This window comes from Mastacembelus armatus, chromosome 13, assembly GCF_900324485.2.
Source record: "Mastacembelus armatus chromosome 13, fMasArm1.2, whole genome shotgun sequence".
NCBI lineage: Eukaryota > Metazoa > Chordata > Actinopteri > Synbranchiformes > Mastacembelidae > Mastacembelus > Mastacembelus armatus.
The window spans coordinates 13,648,243-13,672,568 of NC_046645.1; the positions used below are offsets into that span (position 1 = coordinate 13,648,243).

Below are 24,326 nucleotides of genomic sequence, written 5' to 3' on the forward strand. Positions count from 1 at the left end.
GTCCGACTGAGCTCCGCCAGACTTTTGTGGAAAAAGGAGATTGATATTTGTTGTCAGTTCTCATCAGACCCACGGCAGTCTGCAGTACAACTCAATAGAGTGGATTGCAAGAAAATCCAGAGGAGTGACAACTGACATTAACGCGACGAGACGCGACAGCTCCGGATCAACTTCCCAACTACAGCGCGCAAGTTTTAAAACCTGGAATATAAGAATAGATGATTCTCAGAGGACAGAAGACGAAATAGATCTAGGCCTACAAAATGTTCAAAAGGGGTAAGTCTCAACTTTAACCCCCCCTCCCAGATGAATCACACTAGGCGATTTTCTCCTTTGCCTAGATTTTAATAGCAGCCTATAATGCAGTTAATATGAGCCCAGCTTTTGTCGTAATAGGCTATGAATCTAGCGCAGGACACTTCTTATGAAAACAGATGTTTTAAATTGTGGCACCACGTTGTTTCATCACAGGCGATGCGCCATTTGAAGGGCATCTTTAATTTGCACAACACGCACAGACGATGGGAATGAAATATTCATCTGTGTAAGGAAACATGGGGATGGCTCTGTGATATTAATACAGCTGATGCCGCAGTGCAGTTTATGAGTTGTACCCGGGTCACAAGGCTATCTCTGCGAGCACTGCACTCGGCTGAAGCGTTATTATTCGCCAGTGCCAGTACATCTGGATGCGATGGCTCAAACCACAGTTCACAAGGTTATTATCCGCTGGCTACACACTAATATGACCACTCAGGACCTTTAGCACCTCATATAAAAGGGAAGAGGTCCCCAAACTTTTAATATCAAGATGCCCCAGATAGATATGCGTTAGACCCCAGAGTCTTATTTGATGATCATTGGTCCAAAGAAGATTTTTCTTTCTTTCATTCTGTGTAGGATTTGATTGCCTAGCCTATACATCTGTGTAGCTGTCTGCTGTATCTGCTGTCTGACAACAGTAAGGAGAGTAAAGCTTCTAATGAGAATAGATTACAGTTATGCATGCCTCCATTGTGCCATTATCAAGGGAGTAAAATAATATTGAAAGTAAACAGTTCCTCATTGTACAGGGGCCCATGGAGGCCCCTCAGGAAGCCCTGGAGGTCCTTAGAACCCACTTAAGCAACCACTGCACCAGGCTTACAAGTCTGCACTTGTGTTATTTTACATGATTTATATTATATCATTGCAGTAAAAAGGACAGTCAAGCCTTTAAACACACACACATACACACACACACACACACACACACACACACACACACACACACACACACACACGCACACACACCACACATACACAGACATACACACACACACCACACACATACACAGACGTGTTTGGTGGGGGGTCAAAATATGAGACTCTTTGCTGGTGTTATATTTGTATTTGGTTAATCTTTTGAAAACCCATTGTTTTGAGTGTGTGTGTGTTTGCAGTGTGCCTCAGGGGCAGAGAAAAACAGCATGTTTTTGTGGTGCCATTAGATTGATTTTTGCTGTTCCAACAGCCGAGATGAAACCCACTATTGTGATGAGTACTTATGGCCATAACAGCTTTGAGGAAAGCAGCTTATTGTCTCAACCTGCATCCTGTCAGGTTCTCATAACTGATTAGGCTCTACAAGAAGTGAATAGCTCATTATTATCATTTATGAGAAGTGTGGAATTTTTTTGGGGGGCTGGGGGGGGGGGGGGGGGGCTGGCATGAGTCACAGTGTGCATTCCAGAAGAAGCTCTTTGGAGTTTATTGTATGAGCAAACATGCCTGACTGTTTTGTGTCAAACTAATGGACATGCTGGTAAATGCTATTATATTTGATAATGATTTCCCACAGCATGCATTCATTTTCCATTTATGTAGAGGGTTAAAAGAGATGAAACCGGAGGTAATGGGCATCTGAGGATTTTGTACTGCAAACATGCTCTATCCCTGCCCTGTCCGAGGTTTTTGTACGTGAATAAGCTGTCTTACCACTGCACAGTGCCGGACAGAAAATCACTTAATTCAAGACAAACAACTTCATAGTACAGATTTCACCAGTCTGCCAAAAGTGCTCAGTGTGCCAGCATGTCTGAGTCTACAATAGTGAGGCAGAGATGCGTCAGTGTTGGCAGGAACAGTGCAGAAGTTCTCTAGTGAATTTGAATTTATTTGCACCTACAATAACACATTCTAGGGGGCCTGGCTGCTGCATCGAGCACACCATTTACTGTGGCACATTTACCATTAACAAACACAGAGAAATCAGAGAGAAGTATCTTAGCTATCACACATTGTCAATATCTCTCAAGTTGACTTCATGTTGTGGCTATCTGTACCAAATTACCATATTAATAGACTGGAAATAGTTGCCATTTTGGTTCAGACGTTGCTGATCTATACCTGTGTTTGCTATGAGTTTGTACAGGTTGATCAATGCTGCAAAAGGTATAGTCATGTCCAAAATAGTATGTCAAGACACGTGTAACATTAGTTGTGGTGTGTATGTAAGTGCAGGTGATCCTGCATAGCCCCAATATCTTTGTTTGATCATTCAGAATGGTGGTTATGCTTGGGTGTGTGTGTGTTTTCTGTGGCTTAGACAACAACTACATGCATGCATGTGTGAGTGAGTGAGTTTCTGGGGATATGTGTACATTTATGTAGCCCATGCAAACATACATGTCACATCTCTGTCTAGACTTTCCTGTCTATCTCTCTGTCTCGGTTTCACACTCTCCCTTTTTATGAAAACCAGCCAGCCATAGAGTCGGCACAAGGGATCATGTGTCAGAACAGCTCTGAGATGGAAAAGACGAGACGTCCACTGAATATACCATGCTGTGACGTGTTGCATCTGTTGCAACATGGTATGCAGTTGTAGGAGGATCAGCTAAGGATTTATGCTAACTTTTGGACTGTACAGTATGAGGCAAATTATCACTGAAGAAAAACATAAACAGGTACTGTACGCAATTCTCATGCTTGCTGAAAAATAAATGTCAGTGTGAAACCAGTCAAACCCAAAGGTATACATATATACACACCCTGCTCTGTTGATCATGTATACTCAACACACCCCCATGATTTTTGATGCTTTACCCCATGTACTGCAATTGTATTGCTGACCTGGACATCATAGATTTTCTCCCACAGTCAGGAAGCTCTGTATTCATTTCAGAACAACATAAAAATCAATTTGCAAAGGTTTGAAACATGCTTGAGAATTTCACAGAAAAGTTGTACTAAAAACATGAAAAACCACTGATAAGCAGTTTTATGAATTAGTGTTACACACTCTACTATGACCTTTAAACCTGAACTCTAAGGTAATCCATCATCGACCATAAATCCAGCACTTAAAGAGTACACACACACACACAAACACATACACACACGTTTACACGTACACAAACATGGTAATGTTTTGTTTGTGTCACACCGAGAAGATAAGACTAATTGGGAACTGAATGTACACTGACTTCATTTAATGTGATGAGACCTTTTTTTAATGGAACTTAGTTCAGAGAAAACAAAGAGGTTTGTAATGGCACTACAGATCATGCATGCTTTATGTTTGTGCATATGAATATTAATTAATAGAGATTTAGAACATTCTGTCATAAACATATGTATTTTAAAAAACAGTCTGGTTCCAATCTTCTGGCTCCACTGGCGGACAATATACTGAGATAATTACTTGCAGTCATTATGAAATGCTGTAGCATTTAGTAATTATATTTTGTAAATCAACCTAAATTACATTCAGTGACTTTAAAGAAGTACATTGATCATGTTGTTTTCAGTAACAGCAGAAAAGGCTGGAGGATTTGCCATGAATGAGTTCAACACAGTGAACGTGGCACAAGGGAAACACCTGTGGCCTCTGCGCTTCAGCTTTCTAGTTCTGCTCACTTGTGCAGTTTGTGTCTTTGGGACCTGTGTCAGTGCCGTCAAAGCGGCCAACACAGCTCCAGCTCTGCTCTCCACAGTATCAAATAAGACACACAGACAGACACATCCTCTGCTCTCTTCTGTCAGGGAGATGTTTTTCAACCAAGGGATGATGTGACTCATAGACTTCAAGTGCTATCTTGATGATTAAAAGGCAAAATATTGAAATCATGAAAACAAAATTGTTTCTCTTTGTTACCAAAGGACAAACAGGCTTTTCCTGCGTAGGAGACATAAACAGAACCCCATGCAAGTGATTTGGTATGACAACATGAATTTGCACAGGAGAAATAAATACCCATCAGTCACTGTATGTCACAAACTTTCAGCCATCACAGAGGACCAGACAGAGTTCTATTTAAAGAGAATAGATTCCTAATCCTTTTACAGTGTCAGCCATCTGCTATCACTCCTCGTCAACTCTGGATTGTTGTATTTTCCAGTCTGGCTTGTGATTCCGTGTGGGTGAGAGGCAGTGTGGACTGATGACTGAGGGTTTGGAGGAGAGGAGGTTTGAAGCGAAGTGAAGAGGATAATGTAGAGAGGAGCAAAAAATATAAACCTCAAACTGATCCCCTAAATCTTTCTAAGCTGCCTGAAAAATAGAAAGCAAATCTGAGAGGAGGACAGCATCTCTACTCCTGCCTGACACTTGTTTAAAAATGTAAATGTTAAGACCTTATTCACTTCTGCACTTTAAAATAGCAGAATTTCCTTATCAAAACATCCAATAGATGCAGGAATATGAATGGCATAAGCTAACACTTTATATTTTCTGTGTTATCTTATGTTTTGATGGAATAGGATGAGGCAATCAAAAACATGAACAAATTGACCAATTCGTAGTCTGTAGATCTAGCCTATAACTCACAGTGTCAATGGTAATTGACAGAGGAACATTACCAATTACTGGATAGCTGAGTCACATTCATTATACTACCACACAATGCACCTCTGGCTTTCTCAGTGCATTCCCAGCATCTTATTTAGCCAAAGGCCTTTTATTTAGTGACCAATACTCAGGAGTGTTACCATGGAAGCCTCTAGCACTGTATCACCGCATGACATCTAACAGAAGATGACAAATAATTAACAAGCATGTGTGTGTGTGTGTGTGTGTGTGTGTGTGGAGAAGATGGCAGTGACTGGTGTGCATGTGACATTTTTTGCCACAAACTGTTTTTTCCCCAGGAGCCATTTTCACACTTCCCTGTCAACCATTTCACACCGAATTAGTACTGAGGGCTCGGAGTTCAGAAGTGGATGCAGTGCTCTTATGTATCTGAGGACTCTTTTATTAATGCAGTCTGAAGAGGCATCTGAATGATTAAATGCACAGCACATTCCAACTTGGAAGAGGAGTCAGAGGTGAAAATTGCAGAGGATGCATGGAAAACTCTGTCCATCTCTGTTTGCCCTTTAAAAAAAAAAATCACCTGATTCTTGTGCACACGCCATCTCTTCAGCTTTTGTTGTGGAAATTAGATGCAAGGATGGCCATTAGCGGATGATAATGAGGTGAAAGAGACAAACAACCTAAGCCCTGTTGGTTTTTCTAATATTAATAATTAATTTCTGATTAAGTGGCTAATTGGAGTTTAAAGGTCAATGTCAATGAGAATGCCATGGATCTTAGGAGACAGGAGGGAGGTTTGGAGAGAGGCACAGGGAGACAGTCCAGGAGACTGTTGACAGTAATCCCAGGTGCTCTCCTGTTACTCTGACAGCTCTTCCCCTTCCTGAGCCATCCTCCCCAGGCGACATTGCCTTTGTGTGCTGAGGACAGCAATTCAGCTACACCAGCACCTGGGCATCTGCCCTTTTGGCATTGGGAGTTAGTAAATCCTCAAGATAGAGTGGCATATCATTGCAAGATAGAGTAGAGGTTAAGAAAAGGCAAGAAGGAAACGTCAGACACATTTATTTGGTGTTCTTATTATCAACTACAGAAAGAGACAGATTTGTAATTTGGCATGTGAGATCCCAAGCACAGTTATGTCTTGGTTATGTACTCAATGGCATGCATTTGCTCCTGTGTGACAATAAATCTGAACTGATCTCCTGGCATTGCTTCATCCTGTTTATTATGCCTCTGATTAAACTCACACACCATCCATGTCACAGTCAGAACTCATTTATTTAAAGATGTTTGACACAAAAACATTGGCTTATTCAGTGTGTGTATTCACAGTTCGTAGATTTACAAATTCTACCAAATGAAAATTTCAGTTCAGTGTGGGGAATGTGAAGAGGAAAAGGAACAACAATCATCTTTCCATTTTCCAAGGCTCCTGTCTTTGGCTCTGTTGCTCTACTCACCTCCTGCTCCACAGCTCCACTCCTTGCCCCTGGCTTTAATGAGACAGGCTACTGTCACAGTCACATCTGAGCTTAGTGCTTGTAATATTGGCTGTGTCAGTGTTCTGGCAAATGTTATCTGTGCTCACACGTCTGTCACGGTCCAGACTGACTTTAAGGAACAGTCAGAGCTCAGGTAATTGCTGCAGCCTGTTAGGATTAATTCCAACCTTGCGATGTTAATGTACGATGTGGCCTGTGATACTGCAACTACAGAACCATTTATTGCTGACTGCAATTCTAAATATCTAAATTAGGGTAATTGCAGGGTGCCATTGCAAGCTAGATGAGCTGAGGTGCAGCTCAGGAAGAACTTAGCATTGTATTCATCTAATTTTTAGGATTGCTGTTTTTGCTGATACAACCGTTCTTTGAAAGCAGCATGATTTTATTGCAGTAACTGATTAGATACAGGCTCGCACCAGATGTTGTTTCATATAATGACTTGAGGAGAATGAGAGGATGCGCCAGAGAATCCACTAGGTGGTTGAAAAAGAGGATTGGTTGACTATTATTTAAAAGGCAGGACTGAGAGACAGATGTGCTAATGGTAATTACAGAATATGGGCCAAGGTCTTTTTCACAATCACCCATCTTTTTATATGCAAATCCCCTCACATTTGTCTTAGAATGGTCTTACATTCAGTCATTTGTTAAAGCAGAGTCATATTTTGACCTTATATTAAGGTTTGTATAGTGGGAATACAAATGGAGTGGAATTATTAGTTTCAATTTACCCTCTCTTTTTTTTCCACATCATCTGCCTAAAGTCAGAAACATCCTACCGTGTCCACAGCCTACCACTATCACACTGAAATCTATTTCTGGTGCAGAAACAACCCCTCTCACTCTCTCTCCTCGTGTATTTCTAAGTTCTGAATGAGTGTGAAGCACCGTGACATTTGTCTGTCTTTGTCCTTCTCCAACAAGCATTTGCTCTTCAGCATTGGCTTTCACTCGCAGAAACCATTTGAGCCATTAAGACCTTGCATCATAAACACGTGGCATCAAACTCACAAAAGAGGTGCAAGGTGCTGTTTTGTGTGCCAGAGATAAGTGTATTTATTATTCCACTATTTGGTAAAAAGTACAGAACCTTGGCTGGACTCAAACGACATGTTGATTGTGACACATGGTGCATGCAGTAAGACAATTTCAGTAATGCTGATATTATACTGCATCACTACCCTGGCATCTTGCAGCTCTTTTTTATTATTTTATTTTGCTTTGGCAAGAGGTGTGGCTGGGGAGACCCTGCTTTAGGATGGAGGTGCAGAGACAGTAGTGAGGTGTGATGAAATGGGTAGCTGGTTGTTTTACATTCCAGTCACCTTAATTCTGCAGGGTAGCAGTTGTGCATCCTAACGAAGCACTTTCCTTTGCACGTTGCTGAGATTAAAATCCAGGTGCCTTTCTGGTTGGGAAAGCAAACGCTTCTCAAAACATTTTGTCATCTTGTGCGCTGTCATTTGTGAAACAACAAAGGGACAGATGTCATAGTATTGTGGTCTGAAGGCGCAGCAAGGCCGTTTGTATGAAAACACCATCAGATATGGATTTTCTCCCCTTGGCAGTGCAGAAGTAGCTGTTTTTTATGATTTTAATGATGAGCAAAAGGGAAAAGCTCAGAGCTGTTTTTATTCTGAAGTGAGGTTTTCACCCATTTACTGTGGTTGGCAAAGGACCTTGAAGAGAACGCTGCATCCTACCTCACTTGCACTCAAAAAAACAAAAAAAAAAAAAAAAAGAAACAAGACAAACACTGTCAGGCTAATAGATAGACACCATCATGTATGCTGTGTCTTGTAGCTGCTGCTCTCAGTCAAGGCCTCAATCACACACTGCTCAATTCCCGCAGGAGGCCAGGGAACACAGAGATGCCACAGCCTGACAGTGAACACTGCCATGACTCTACCCCAACACCCTAGTAAAAAAGATCACTGTCTAAGTCATGTGTGCATCCCTGACAGCTCGAACTCTTACTAAAACTACAAGGATCTTTATTCCCCAGATGGCTGGGAACAGCCTACAGTTTGCCCTCAGCAATCACGCTAATATGTCCCCAGCCCCAATGCAGAGACCTGCCTGACGTTAAAGTGTTGTTTGGAAATGGAACGTAATCTAGAGGGTAAATATAGCAGATGTCATCCGCTTCCAGCTCTCCAGTGAAACAATAAACAGAGCACGCTGGCGGAATACTGACTTGTTATATTGCTGAGCCGGGGATACATAAGATTTATGAACTGCCGTGGCGGTAACAATTCTATGTAGGAGGGATTGATAGCATTTGGTGCTAAAACTCCTCTGGCTGGGACATTAACTCAGCAGATTTGTCCCTGTCTTCACAAGCTCAGCCTTGTCAATTATTTAAAACAGCAAAAACAACAGCCCAGAAAAGACGGCACTTGGTGTGTGGAGCTCATTTACACATCTCTATTCCCAGAAGTGCGCTCATGCGTTTAGGCCATAATAAGAACTGGTCTTTCATCCTTATGTGTCAGTGTGCTAATTCACACTATTGCCAGTGTGAGTCCCTTTATCCCTCAAAGACGAGGGTATCAAGGGAAAACATAGAGGCGCTCAGGAGAAGGTAACAAAAAGTATTATTAAAGACTTGTTTAGTTGCTCACTTTATACAAGCAGAAGGCGTCATTACTGTAACAGAGAGACACAGGGCCAATGAGAGAGGGAGAGACCACAAGGACAGGCATTAGGCTCTGTCAGGGCTCTAATGGAAGAAGCAGGTTTTTTTGTGTTAAGGCTGCTCTCTCCACTGATGGATAGGGAGGTTAACAATTGCTGTGAGTTAGGTAACTGAGTGCACACTGCAGACAGAGCCCTCCTGTATCTACTGATCAGTCTGTCAACCAGTCTGAGCCCTTAACTTTCAAACCATTATCAAAACAGAACAGTGAAACCTGGTCATGTTGTCCAAATGTGTTCTATTTAGCATCTTTCATTGTTTACTCTACTTATATTTTTTAATTTTCGATGGGATTTATTGATTGACCACACAGTATGAGTTAAAATTACATTCTTTAAACACATTCACACATTTTATTACAGAAGGGGAAAGCTTATGGCCACTGTTCAGAAGGAAGTTAATCGATAAGTTAAAAGACAATTTCTGTGGAGCAGTCCAGATGACACCTGAGAAAAAAATGCAAACAAAGCCTTTATGGATTTATCCAATGGCTAAAATAACAGTTATATTTAAAATTTTAAAAACAGAAGAGTTGAAAATTGTGTTGCAACATGCTTTCTGCGCTTCCCTCGCCGAAGAGTATTTCAGCAAGCTGTGTTTATTTCTAAATTTCACACCTTGTTTCTGATGTAAACATCATCCTTGTCCCACAGTCTCCACACAGTACAAGCTACATGATGTGGCAGTGAGAAGAAGGCGCCCACAGCCCAATCTGTTAGGTCCCCTCACTGCAGGCCCCACTACACATACACACACACACACACACACACACACGCAAGCACGCACACTGCACAGGTTCACAGCTGTCTGTTAGAATGCACACGTTTACTGGGTTTCTCATCTCTGTGCAAAGTACCTCGGCTTATGAAACCATGCGATGATGGCACTGTCATCCTGCTGATCGGAACAGCTCTTGGCGCTGTGTGGGAGCAGCTGGGGCGATCTGGCTGCAGGTGTACAGTATAAACACACACACTCTCCCTGTCTGTTGGAGATTCACACTATTGTTGTTACATCCGTGAATGTATGAGCCCTCTTCAGCTCTCTGCCTCCCACTTAGCAGGTGCAACCACTTCTATAGAACTAAAAGGCTTCAGCTTTCTCTCTCCATACACTACTCATCTACTCATCATGGCCCACATTGTCCTCCTGTAGACTGTGATATTATGATCACAAATGTGAGAAACACAATAGTTTGTACGATAAAGTTCTGTTTTATAAACTGTTATGTTATGTGTTGTGTAATAAATGAAACGGCACAACTTTCAGTGAAACCTATCCTCATGATGCCTCATATATACTGTTGGTTTGCCGGTTGCTGAAAACCTGGCAGCTGCACTTTGACAGTTCGAGAATTTTTATTTCACATCTTGAAAACACAAAACACAGAGGACAAATTTTAAGAAGAAAACATGCTGACTGAGATAAGATGGCGAGTCATATTATGAAGTTCCCTTCAGCGTCCTGCCATGCCACTATAGTTTGTGTAACACTAGAGAATATGTATGTTTTCAGCAAACCGCTGTCACAATGGTTCCTGGATTATTGCGGGGAAAACAAGCCTTGAAGATGTAGCAGAGTTCAATACCTCTGTTGCCACAAATACGTCAGTGCTAAAATGAATAAATAAATCAATAAATCAACTGCTTAAAAATTAAGAAAAATGTCAAAAACAGAAGTTAAAAAAGAAATAACAAATAAATTTTCATTTTAAACTTTTGTTATAAGTAAATAATGGACTTATTCCATCACTATTTGTGCAAATTAGTCTACAGTCTGGAAAAGCAACAAGCATGCAACATCTGTTCGGTTGGTGTTGACACTTAGCCAGGTCTGGTCCGTCAGCCTGCAGTCAAGCTCTGTCCTGCTGTGGGTATGTTCAATTCTCTCTCTCTCTTCTTTTTCTTTTTATGACTAATGAGACATGTCTAAGAATGCACGTGCGATAGCATTTGTGTTTAGACTTAACACTGGGTGAAGAAAGCTGCAGTCCCTGAAGAGTATGTCTGAACATAAAGGCCGTGACCTCTCAGCATCAGTCCGGTGACCCCACAGTTTAGCATGCTCAGCACCTGCAGCTCTGTACACACTCAGAGAGCTCCAGCTTATCTCCAGTCACAACAATAAACAATACATGGAAAGGAGATAGAAGTATGAACGATGAGCCAAGGTGTTATTTTCTGCCTGATCTGCTGTCTCTTACAGAGTCTGCAGGATAAGTGGCACTGTTTCATTTTGAATTTGCAGATTTATAAAGACAGACTGAAGAGGTGACAAAGGTCACAGAAAAACATTATCACACCAGCACTTGGTATACCCACATAGTAGTAGGCATCCTACGCACATCCAAATGTTTTTCTATATTTTGAAGATACTGTGCAGACGAGACAAGACATAATAGATTTCATCATGGTGCGTATGAAGGAATATTCACAAAAAAATGATCAGCCATTATCAAGACTCGACAACAGACATGCTAAGTAGTGGTATTTGAAACAGAACAGCGTCAACAAAAACAATTAGATCTCACCGCAGCACTTCCTCTTTCAAACCTTTCTGGCGGGGATAACCGAGTGTGAGGCCTCAAAATGAATAATTAATGTAAATTGGAATTGTTAGCAAGAGTGGCTAAATCACAGGGGCTTAGACTAATTGGCAAATGTTTTTTGCTCGCTACGTTTATGCCAGTGGTAAGAAATAAAGAATAGTGGATCATAATGAGATGTGGGTTGGGCAAGGATTGGGAGAAGTAGAACAACCAAATGAACTGATTCATTTAAGACAAAACCCAATTACAATTTAACTCTATGCAAAAGGAAAAGCATTGTCTGGGAAACCGGATAGGCGCCTTGACAAATTGAAAAATCGAACGATGATAATTGTACAAACTGTCATTTTGTTTGTGTCCTCACGTACAAGCAGATCACAGTCTAGAGTGTTTTGTTTACAATGTAAAATTTAATAGTTCTTAATTTTTGTTTTAAAGAATTCAGACATTTTTAAACACAGCCGTCCAAGAAACTATGACATCAGAGTGAAGTTGGCAGTTGCCAGAGAATATAAGAGTGAGCAAGTAGCAATAGTAACTTTCTATACTAAAAGAATTTTCTATATGGTTACACATAGCATAGCCCTATACAGGTAGCAGTCACTCAGCGATGTCTCCAGATTTTGTACGAGGAGTATTGTTAGATTCTTTTTCACCATGTCATTTCCTTGGCTTCCTTGCTTGCTGCAGAATTTTTTCTCCTCTATTCACCCTGAATTATTAAAAAGTGTTGTGATTCCCAGTATGATTGTGAATCTGGGGCTGCAGCTCACAACTGTGCAGTCACATTTGCTTGTTTTTCTCTCTCCTCACAGTGTTCTCCCTGTCTTTTCTTGTGCTTTCTCACTTGGCTCACAAGCCAGAGCATGATGCTGCAGTCCTCACACCCAAATTCTCACCTTGAAGAGGCAAGGTGTATGTGTGTGTGTGTGTGTGTGTGTGTATGTGTGTCTGTGTGTGTCTGTGTGTGTGTGTGTGTTTTGTAGAAGGGCGGTGTCAGATGATGAATACTCAAAAAGTCACGTCTGCCCTCATCTACAAAGCAAGAATTATTCGTCCGAATTTGTATTCAGGTCAGGGTGCTCTTCACAGGGGCAGGAAAAAGGAGGGAGGGATATTTCTCTTTCCCATCATGCACCAGCAGCAGGACCCAAATTGGCACAGAGGGTCAGGCAGTTTCTCCAGGGATAAGCCTCCTGTCTCTTGCCTGACTCCCTCTGAGGGAAACCTGCCAGGGACATCCATTCATCACAACACACGGGCCTGTTGTCTTTTCAAACCTAACCAAAGACCCAGGAGACCAACACATTCGTCCCCCTGCAGCTGACCTGCCACCATGGCCAACAACCCCACCTCTTCTGCTTTTTTGCACTCCTACAGATTCCTGTTTCTGCCAAGCCTGGTGTACCAATGACTCTCTGCTACTGCAGAGTCCACAGTGGCCGCCTTGAGAAAAGGTTATGAAAACAGCTGCTGGCAGATGAAAAATTCATGCAGTGTTACCATATATTTGAGTAGCCCTACCTTGTCACTCCCTTTCTGGATGATGCACAGATGACACCCCAGTCAGTATGGCACATGGGTCTCTAATCAGTGGGAGAATATTAATGTAATATGTGCTGTATCAAGCACAGGGTTGTAGGGATTTTAATGTGGCACTGGCTGGATGTACACTCTAATAGGCCAGCGCAAGACATGAGAGGGATCCTCAGAGAACACGACACAGCAGGAGGAGAGATATGGACGGCTAAAGGAGCTCCTTCTGTAGCACGAGCAGTCTTAGCTACTGTATATCTGAGCTACTGCATTTGCAGCTGTATTTCTTTAGAACCCTTACTTAATAAGTTACATGTATTTATTCAGAAAAATTTTGTGCACACTGCCTTGGGTCCAGACTGTTTTTTTTGCTTTAGAGGCCCATGGCACACTGACACAGTGTGTAAGGGATGCTCTCCATTAAATGTGCTCACTATAAGGCCAGAACTATAAGCTCAAGCAATATTGTGTGATATAACCATCAGAAACATATGAATTGCTTTAGAAAATAATAATCAGCAGGAGTTTTATTGTATCTAAGCTGATAAAGCCATGCTATTTTATAAATGTTATGATACTCTTTAGAAAGGCGTTTGAACTTCAATGAACAGAAATCTGCAATCTTCGGTTTTCATAGAAGTTCATGATGACAACTTGATTCCCCTAATAAATTGCATTTTATTTCTGTGCTTCGAGGAACTATCTCCTTCTTCAGGACAAAGCATGAATGAATGCTTAAGCAAGCTACGGCCAAGTAATGTCGAACAGTCACATGTATACGCAGGGCATATGAATACACAGATATACTATTGAATAATCTTAAATTGGTGGTATTTGAATTAATCTTACATTTTTAGGCTTAAATTTTAGAAAAAAACTCTCCTAGTGAAAAAAGAGAAATGCCTGCTTATGCCTATACATTGCCTACAATCATAACCCCACACACTTGCAGATAAATCTTAAGTATACAACACATATCCACTTATATTTGGAGTCACTGTGTATACTGTGATAACTTAAGAATGTCAGTTTGCTGTGAAACCCCTAAAATATTTTAGTGTACAGATCAAAAATCAGAAATGTTTAATTTAGGTATGTTTTTTTTTTTTTTTTTTTTTTTGAAGTGCCTGTAAAAGAATGTAAGCTTGTCTATTTAATTTCAATATACTGTCTCAGCATTCACCTTTAAATTGTTTTTTAAGTGATTCAGGATTTTTTTTAAATTATTATTATTTGTTGTAGACAAGTGAGGTCTGAAAGTCTGATAGTAAAAGCAGTTTGAGATGCTTAACCCAGTAAAAGGCATTGGCCAGGTCATATTGTTACTCCGAATTCCGAAGGTTTAATGTAATACATTATATTATGGATATTAGGCAGAAGTATAAAAATGTACTGTAAGAACAATAAGAACCACGAGCACCAACAAGTAATGGATACACAGTGTGGCCCTTATTTCATGTGCTGATATTTGGACAGCAACGTGCAGTCTCTAAAGTTCCATTGTGTTAAAATATGGGCTTTTAGTGCTGCACATGCCATAAACAGGCAACCTAGTGCATTTCAAAAGAAATGGTGGCATTACATTCACTGCTAGCAATGGAAACCACATTTGCTTCAAGTATTAACTTGTCCAAGTGTTCCGTAATGGGAGGTATTTTACCAAAAAACACAGAGGGGATGATTTAGCATTTAAAGGCCACAGGGATTATGAATAGTAGTTTAATGAGGCAGTAGGGGGATGTCGCGGGACTGTGCAGCCCAGAGTGACTCAGAACAGAGTCCTTTATTTCGATCAATGTATGATAATGAGGGAGCAACAGAGGTTGTCCAAGAGAAGGATTGGAAAATGAATAGAAGGTTTCAGGTTGTTAAGGCAGCTACAGTAAGGAAATGGCGACATAATGATAAGACTTTTGAAGGAGCAGTGAAAGACTGCTGCACCTTGCAGTGCCAAATGTATCCACCTGTATTAGTAATGATGCAGCAGGGGGTAGGCAACAAGCCATGATAAAGGATGGCATTTTTGAGCTGTGTTCTGTCATTAAACACTTCCATCTTGCTCTGGGGATAGCCTGTGGCTTCACTACTCTGAATGATAATCAACAGTCTTCTCAGACAAGGATGTGCATTTAGTGTAGTCTATCAAAGCAATATTAGATAGTATCCATCCATGGTGGCCACTAACAACATGTTAATGTAAATGCAGTCTCTTTGCATGGACCTAATGGCACCCTGACAGGAGCAGAGAATATAGAACTAGATCATCAGAGGACCAGCTGAACATGCAATGCTCTGCAATGGAATCCAGAGGCCTCTCCTCCCCAGGGCATGCCTCCAGGCCTGGATGTGTCCACAGTGAGGCACTCTGTGATCAGCCTCAGTTCAAGAGAAGCCTACTCTACAGGGCCCATCATGTGGTGGTTGGAGTGGAGGGTAATTTTAGATGGGTGTGGTATGAGAGCAGTGCAGAATAGAAAGTTAGCAGAAGAAACACGGATGCTGACCTTCAGTTTTCAGTGCTGTAAAGTTTCTGTATTATACTGTCAGATATTTTAAATACTGCTTGATCTGTCTTTTGTCTCTGTTTGGTTATCATTCAAGCTTCTCTCCACTTCACAGTTCACCAGTCTGAGCTCAACTTAGCTCCCTCTCCTCCACTTATTCCCCACTCCTCCCTCTTTGTTTGTCTCCCACGCCATCATCTACTGTGCTTGTTTTGACAGCTATGATAACTGACTAAATGTCATATGTCTGGAAGAAAGGGCTCTGCAGTGTACTGCTGGAACTCATTGCGCTTTCTTTCTCCTTCTTCCTACCCTGTGCTGTGTTTTAAGTGTGTGTGTGTGTGTGTGTGTGTGTGTGTGTGTGTGTGTGTGTCCATGTGCAGGCCCTGCATAATGTTCTACGTTGACTAACCCAACGCCTGTTTGTCCCACGATGATTGCCTGTATCTGTTTTTCAAGCAGAGCGAATATATGAGCAATCATGTGTGCATCTGCGTGTGTATATAGACTACAAATGGTATCTTGTTGAGAAAGATAAATGAAGTTTCTGTGCTTTGACTTCAGCCTGTGCTATTAACTTTTTTCCACTGTTTGCTCACATGCAAATGTAGGCTACCCTACAAATAATGGAACAGCACAATCAAAAAGCACTCTGTTGTGAGTGTCATAAACCCAGGCTTAATATGAGCATAATAGCCATTTAAAATTCACACTCTTTGATGTCTCATGAGAGGCAAGTTTAATAGCAAAGGCCAACTATAGAATACATTTCAGATACACAGTATTACTGGCATATAAACAGGTCCTTCCTGTTATTAAAACCACTGTCAGACCTGTCAGTCACCAAATATTCAGAAAGGAGCAGTGAAACATATCTACTGTTGTCAAAGAGATATATAGTATATATGTTGGAATTGCCTCAACATTTTCAAATATTGAATTCATGTATTTTTATATTTGTCATGTAAATAAATATAGTGAGGAAGAAGACATGAGGTGGCCCAAAGGCAGGATTCAAATCTGAGTGGGACAAGTGAGCAGGGCCAGGCTCTCCCTCATCAACACCATCAACACCACTGTGCCGCTCTTGAGCAAGACCGTTAACCCTAACTGCTCCGGCGAGCCAGCAGGCCAATGCTGCTGTAGTGGGCAGGTCCAGCTGAGTCTGTAACTGTGTGTGTTCTTGTAAAAAAGAGGTTGTTTGCTCAGTGAAACTAACCTGAATAAGTGAAGGTCTTGGAGTCAAAAAAGCTTTAGGTTATTGCTTGTGATGGCATTTCTGCACAGGTGAGCTGGAAGACTGGTGATAGTGGTTTGGGAGAGAGTTGTGCTATTAACTGCTTTTTAAAAGACTTCCTTAATGTATACTTAATGGCATCTTGGTGGTTAGAGATGCAAGAGAATTTCATTCAGTGCAGCTCTAATTGCAGTGTCGAGTTTTGTTTTGATTCACTGACAATGTGCTAATATTATTTGGTTATATTTTACGGCTATTAATCCAAGACCGCATAATGATTTTGCATCCCAGAATGTTGGAAATGTAAAACACCTGAGGAGCGTACTCCCCACTACACAGACACACACACACACACACACGCTGAACATGAGGACACTGAATTGACTTACATTCATTATCTGGAGGTTTACTCATAAACCTAACCTGAATAACATCATACTTAATTAACAAACTGCACCCCCCCCCCCCTTTGTTTTCTCTGTATCATGATTAATACAAGTCCACACATGTGAAAGCAGAATAGACGTAAGTCTCATCAATGTGAATGGTCTACCAGGTATAGATCCCCACTATCTCATTCAAACAAAGGGACACACAACCTACCAGTTCCAGCTGGCAACTTTACATTGTCTGATCCCCGTAGAAATCCTTCTGAACTACCTTTTCCCAGGTTTATGTACAATTTCTAACAGGTGTTAAACACTGCCAGCAAGGTTATATTGCATTATCAGTGTGCAAAAACACTTCTAAATTTAAATCTGGCAGCAACTTCTATTTTTAAAATGTGACTCTCCACTAAACAAAAAAAAAAGAGATGTGTTGCAAAGGAAGAGATGGAGAGAGTTTCTCCACAGAGGGACTCTGCGCATTACCATCACTGTCTCAATAGACATGTCAAAAACATTCAGCTCTGTGACATGAGCTCGGGACTCTGTCTTGGCTGCACTAAATTTCTGTTCTTTTTATGACTCACTGAGGGTCAAAGTTGAATCAGCTTTTCTGTCGTTGTCTGCAAAAACGGTTGATTACAGCTCTTTACAAAGTTAGACTTGTGACATGATTACGCATGCAAAATGGGGAAGACAGAAAATATCTGCTACAAAAACTGTGGATAGCCATGCAAGATGAAGTGAGAGACAGTAATTAAGTGGTCAATGTTGTAGCATCCCCAGATGGACTGGTCAGTTGTCTGTCCTGTGTGGGATATGTGAGATCAAGTACCCCTTCACAGCTAAAGACATGACACTGGAGGGCAATACAAGCAGCAAAAGAAGCTGTCTAATAAACGACGAAGGTGTGGAACTGGTCAATTTCCATGAAAGCTGCCATCAAGAGCAGTGTCATTTGCATGCAGACACTTCTAGAGTTCATAAATTACTTCAAGATGTTATTGATGACATCTTGAATAGTGTGTGTTGGGACTGTGTTCTTCTCTGGGCAACACATTTTTCTCCCATACTTCTGTTCTGCCAGATCTACTGAGGAAATAGTCCAAGTTTTGCTGCCAAAGCAGCAACCACCTTGAAAATTTGACTTTAGAGCTCTCCTGTGCTAAACTCTATGCAATGTAGATGAGTTTAATATTTCATGCCATATTCAAGTGAAAATTTCATTAAGAGTATGTGTTTTTTGGCACACTACTGAAACTGACCTTTTGTTTACAATGGAGAACCTCCATTTAATTTTCCTTTGGTGCCGTATAGTTTTAATAGCATGGTCAAAAAAGTTATACTTACATTCAACACATATTACTTATGAGAGTCATTACACATAGGTGTACTCACATGTGACAACAGACTTTACACCATCACAGGGAAAGTACCATGTAAAATCTAGTGCTTTTCTACTGAAAAATCAGTCAAACCTTCGATGAAGATTCAAAACCTTGTAAGAGGTCCTCGGTGTCCTACACATCATTGGCAGGCAAGTCTCTCTTGTGAAGATCGGGATTTTCAATATCCAACAATAACCTCCATGTGCTTTAGTTATGAAGGAAACAGCTGCTTGAGGAGCTTTACAGCTTTACAGCTTAACACTGTTGTGTGCTTGTAATTCCACCAGGTCATAGCCTGTGCAAGCAAAGTACATTGTCTGTTGATAAATACTTTAACAGCCACTCTAAATTCATAGCTTGTTCAGAAGCACATTGTATTAATTGCTGATTTTCTGGTCATCCAGTATTACATATATGTATGTATATATATATATATATATATATATATATATATATATATATATATATATAGCTGTTAAGATATTCTTCAGGCTTCACAAGTTTATCACGTTTGACTGTTATGAATATATCATGTTACAGACTTTTTCAAATTACATATTTCTGCCCACTAGTACTCAGATCCTGCTGCTCCTGAACATGAAATGTGAAATATGCAGGAAAATAAAATTGCATATCCACTATCTGACATTGCTTGGCTCCACTGGACTACCAGGTTGACCCTGATGAGGTCTTCACTCTGTATGATGATAAGGGACCAGATGGCATATGTAATGGTTGGGTCCACGTCTGCCTATAACGCAGCATGAGGCTACATGTGGACGATACCAGGAAGAAGAGTGATTCCAAATGTAGGCACATCCAGACAACTCTCAAGGACAAGGCTGTTGTGTTAATAGATAGATGGAGATTTCGTGACAGTAAAAGAGGCAGCTGAGGCAGAATAGGTCACAAAGTGTGATTTTGTGTTAAGCACTTTTCTCTGTTCTTAATTTCGCATACAATCTCATGGTCATTCTAACAAGAAGGTGTATATAAGGCCATGGCTATGTATAGCACAACTATAGAAAACCATATTAAAGGGGGAAATAGATCTTTTTTCCCTCTGGAGAAAGTAAGACGAATGCAGCAGCTATCACATGGATATTATGTTTAGTGCTTTGCAGGAGTGGAAAGAAGAGACGACCTGCTGCTTTTTTTTTTTTTCAGCATTATGTCATATGGTGGCTGGGTCTGCTATGCTGGCTTACTGTTGTTCCTTAAACACACTGAGCCATGATGACACAACAAAGTTAATTCAAATTAGCAAGACTGCTACTGAAGCCCCCTAATAACTTAATCACATACAGTCATGAGTACATTTTAAAGAGTGTCTTATTAACTTATTTTGAGTTAATTGTAGTGGGAAAAAAATGTGGAAGGTCTAGTTGGTATGCATAAAGTGTGCTTGCATGGTTATTAGGCTAATAACAGCTTTGCACAAACTGCACACAGAACAGTGTCTTATAACAACACTTTACTGCCATTATCGTCTATCGTCTTTGCACTTGCTGCAGCCAAGCAGCGTCCTTCCTCCTCCTCTGCTGCTTGAGTGATTTTGCAGTGAAGTTATACAGTATAAACAAGAACATGCACAATAAATTAGGGGTCAGACACAATCTAAAATAGGCCGTTCATTGGAGAGCTGCACAGTTTTGGAGGTCAAAGTTCAATCTAATTGAATTGAACAGTCAGCAATTCATGACTAAGCCATGCTACAATCTTCACTGAAATAAATGGGTAGCAAATTTAAGACTGACCACACCTTAGCTGAGATACCTGTAACCACTCCATAATTCTTACCTTCCTAAAAGTAATTTTATTTTGAGAGGCAATAAGTATTTCAAATTAGTTACCTGCTATATTGAGGATTGTGCGACATGACAATTTGTCACTGAATTGGAATGAGAACATAACAAGGAGCTGAAATATGAAGCCACAAAGTGCTGTTGTTCTGTTGTCAAGCATGCTTGTGCACTAATATACATCAAACACTGCCTTTCACCCTTCCCTTTTGCTCCCTGCATCCTCTCTTCACATCTTGATTCAACATCTCGTTTGCACTGAAACAGATAGAGAGACGACTGAGCAACTCCTGAATCTGTTTACCTCTCTGTCCTCCAGGACACTCCTACAGAAACCACAGAGTTTCTGCTGATGTATAGTTACATCTAAGGCATTCAGTGTAGACATATTGCCACCGTGCATGAAAGAAGTGTGGGCGATAAGAGACCCACAACAGCTTGTGTGAAAAGGCCATGCCAGCGGGGTGATACATTACAGCTTCATATCCTTCCCCTCCTGGAGTTTCTGTGTGTGTGTGTGTGTGTGTGTGTGTGTGTGTGTGTCTGCAATTATGTGTTAGTCTGCACATCTATGTGGTGCAGGGGCAGAAGACTGGGTATAGCTGCACAGAAGTGAAATAAACTTGTGATAGCAGACTCTGTACTGTTGGAGAAATCATGGCCTCTTGTGACTCTGGGCTGGCTAATAGGTTTTGAAGTATAAGCAGGTTAAGGCCGTGTGCCATTATGAGTGGTGAGATGTCAGGGCACAGAAATTCAAGAAAGGCAATGATCACTGACATTAATAAGAAATGGCAGCACTGCAGCAAGAACAATACAAACAACTACAGCAAATGTTAAATGTATAATAAGGTAAGGAAAAAACTGAACCCCCCCCCAATAAAAATGTTTGTCAAACCATACTGTTAAATACCTGACTATTGAAGTAAATGGTGGGTTTAGGAGATGTAACAAAAACATGGAAGCAGTAGACGTTGAAACCTATGCTTCAAACAAGTCGAAGCTCTTCTGATATTTGTACATTTCTTTTCAAGCTTTTTTTTTAAAATTATTCTGACTAGCAGGATGTAATTTGCATCCATTACTAAAAGCATTTGCACATTTTGTCATCTCTCTTGCTTTATCCCACCTCTGTTCTGACCTCTTCACGCGTCTCACCAACCATATTCTATATTCGAACATATAATTCACAGCCCATTTCACAATCAGACTATATGACACACAGGCTCAGATTGCTAAAGGGGTTTGTGATGGCATGGCCTTTGCGCAATAATTTCCCTGCAATCACAGGTAATCAGCCAGGTGGAGTACACAGAAAAGCTCGCTGTCATCGGTGTACTTGACCCAGAACACAGCATGATATCTTTACATATTCCCTCTTTTTTCCACATGCTTTAGAGATGGTACAGTGTAAAAACCATCTGAACCACCAGCTCTTCCTCAACATGTGCTCAAAAGGAATAATTCAATTTTGAGACCTCAGTCCAAAAAAAAAAAACTATTGTCATTTCACTTATCTCATTATCTCTTACATGTTTAGATGTTCTACTTTCAAGGCAGAGGACTGTTTTGAAAATCATCTGTTCATTCAAGGATGAGCAGTAATTAAATATTTGACTGTTTGAGTGAAGAGAAAGTTTTTGAATTTAGAAAAGTTCACATCATACTTTTCACAAACTCTATGCTTGCCTGCTTCTTGTCCTCTGGGATTGATTTTTCACCAACACAGCTCATGAATGTCGAAGGAAATCCCTGTAAAAACATATGATATGAATAGTTGTCTGTATTGTGAAATATATATGTTGGTGACTAAAGTGCAAAAAAACCCCTCAGTAAATCAAATGTCCTTTAAGCTTTGTTGAAGTAATCAAAACAGGTCAGTTAGAAGGCCCAGTCTTTAGTGATGATTGGGTCAAAGTGCCGTTGGTCAGGAAAATTAACATCAATTAATATGCAATAAAGAGTTATAACATTAACAGACTGACAAGGCAACAGATTGAGGTACATAACGCAGTCATTACCAACACTGACAAATATCGGTGACACAGTTGTCCCTCTGATTAATGGCTAAGACATGCAGACTACCAGCTGCACACATCCGAGTCAAGATGCCCACATACACACAAACACAAACCTGATGTGTATCACAATCACGTCCTTTGAATCTGGTTACAAGATCATTTTCATACTATCTAATCATGATAGATATGGCATCAGTAATGCCTCAAGCTCTGCAGTATAGTGATTACCCTCTCAGACTGACGGCCCTTTATTCCCCAATTCTTCCTTTTTTTTCAGATACACTCTTTATGCTGGATTTATCATTGTTCTCTTCCAGCCATATATCCCTCATGACACTAAGTGACAAAAAAAATGAACCCCTTGCACTCTTCTCTTTCCCCTTGCATTTGTGTTTCTCTGAAGTCACTTATTTGTGTTTTCTTTAGAAATAGAAAAAAGGAAGCAAATCATTTCAAGGCAAGAAGTCCAGGCTCTCACCATTCTTGATTCTTGTCCTAGTGATTGAATGATTCTGCTCCCTAGCTGAGCTGACCTAAAGACACAGTCACTCCCATCTGCTGCTTCATAACCATGCTCACTCCAGTGCTCTTTACTCTCCAAATGGCTTCCCCATTGTAAGCAAACGCTAGCTGGGGATAAAAATACTGCGTCTGTCTTCTTGAGATAAAGACACCATGAAGTAAACAAATGCACAAAAGTGTAAAAAATAATATATGCCTCGGTGCCAATATGTTCTTAGTATAAAGCAATAATTTTTCTTCTTAAATGATGGTAATGTAGGGAAGCTTCACATTTATTCTCTTTTAATTCTCTTTATGAGAATTATGTTTGAAAAACAAGCAAATCTAAGCTTATAGCTTGAATTTTAAGCAAAAGGAATGCAAGCTGTTGCTGTCAGTGAATCACAATGTCCAGAGGGAAATCTTGGATTTTAAACCCCATTGTGCACATTGTTAAACCCACACAGGTTCGTTAAAATAGGAGTGCTATAGTGCAGACTGCCTTTAGGGGTTGAGAGTGTAGGATGAAGCTCAGCTCTTTGTAATAGGGGGATCTATGGCATGTAGACTGTGGATGGTTGTCTATCCATTCTTTCTTTGTCTCTCTTTTTTGTCTCCTTACATCGCTATGCTATTAATAGAGAATTTACCTTCTAGAGGATGAAAACTGGAGAGTGAGGGATAGAAGCAGCGACAGCATATAAGGGTGGAAGCGATGTGGATGAAGGGGCCAGGGCAAAGAAACAAATGAGGGAACGAGTTGGAAAGGAAGGGCAGAGAGCTGGAGCGATGAGGCAAGGAGGAAAAGCTGCACAGAACAGGGGACAGCTTAAAAAACAACGTGAGGAGGAAACAAAGGAGGCAGAGATAGTGAAATTAAACAGCTTTGTGCTCAACACTTGAGAGCTCAGCTACAAGTTCATTTTCAGTTGTGGGCTTGTAGGAAGGAGGACACTGACTAGGTTGGTCAAGGCAGACCAACCATTCATCCAAAGTCCAATTACATTCTGAAACGTATCTACCCATCATGTTTTAAAGCCTTTTAAAGTGGTGCCCTCACCTTTAAAGGTGCAATGTGTAAAATGTGAAAGATTTAGCAGCATGTAGTGGTGAGACTGCAGAATGCAACCTTCTGAGCCTTCACGCTGCACCTTTAATACTTTGTTTAGAACAGCATGCAGGTGCCAGTATGGAAAAATGAAGTTAATTAAAAACCTTTCTGTCAGTGTTTATCACATTGTTTCCATGTCAATATGCTAACGTTTACACAAATTTTCTAATATATATTTTTTTAACAAAATTATAGCATTTTTCCACACTGTTAAAGGAGGGGTTCAATATTTTTCATGTTTGTTTTAAAATGAGCTTGATGTGTAATTATGGACATGAAAATTGTTCTTAA

At 40.6% G+C, this 24,326-nt stretch overlaps 1 protein-coding gene across 1 annotated transcript in view; it reads left to right on the forward strand.

The window, feature by feature from the left end:
- The window catches only part of rtn4rl1b (reticulon 4 receptor-like 1b), a 123,134-nt gene continuing 98,808 nt past the window's right edge, over window positions 1-24,326 (forward strand). Inside the window, exon 1 of the mRNA XM_026321481.1 lies at window positions 1-276. Coding sequence (XP_026177266.1) covers window positions 264-276 — 13 coding nt within the window. The 5' untranslated portion in view covers window positions 1-263. The remainder of the gene's footprint in view (window positions 277-24,326) is intronic.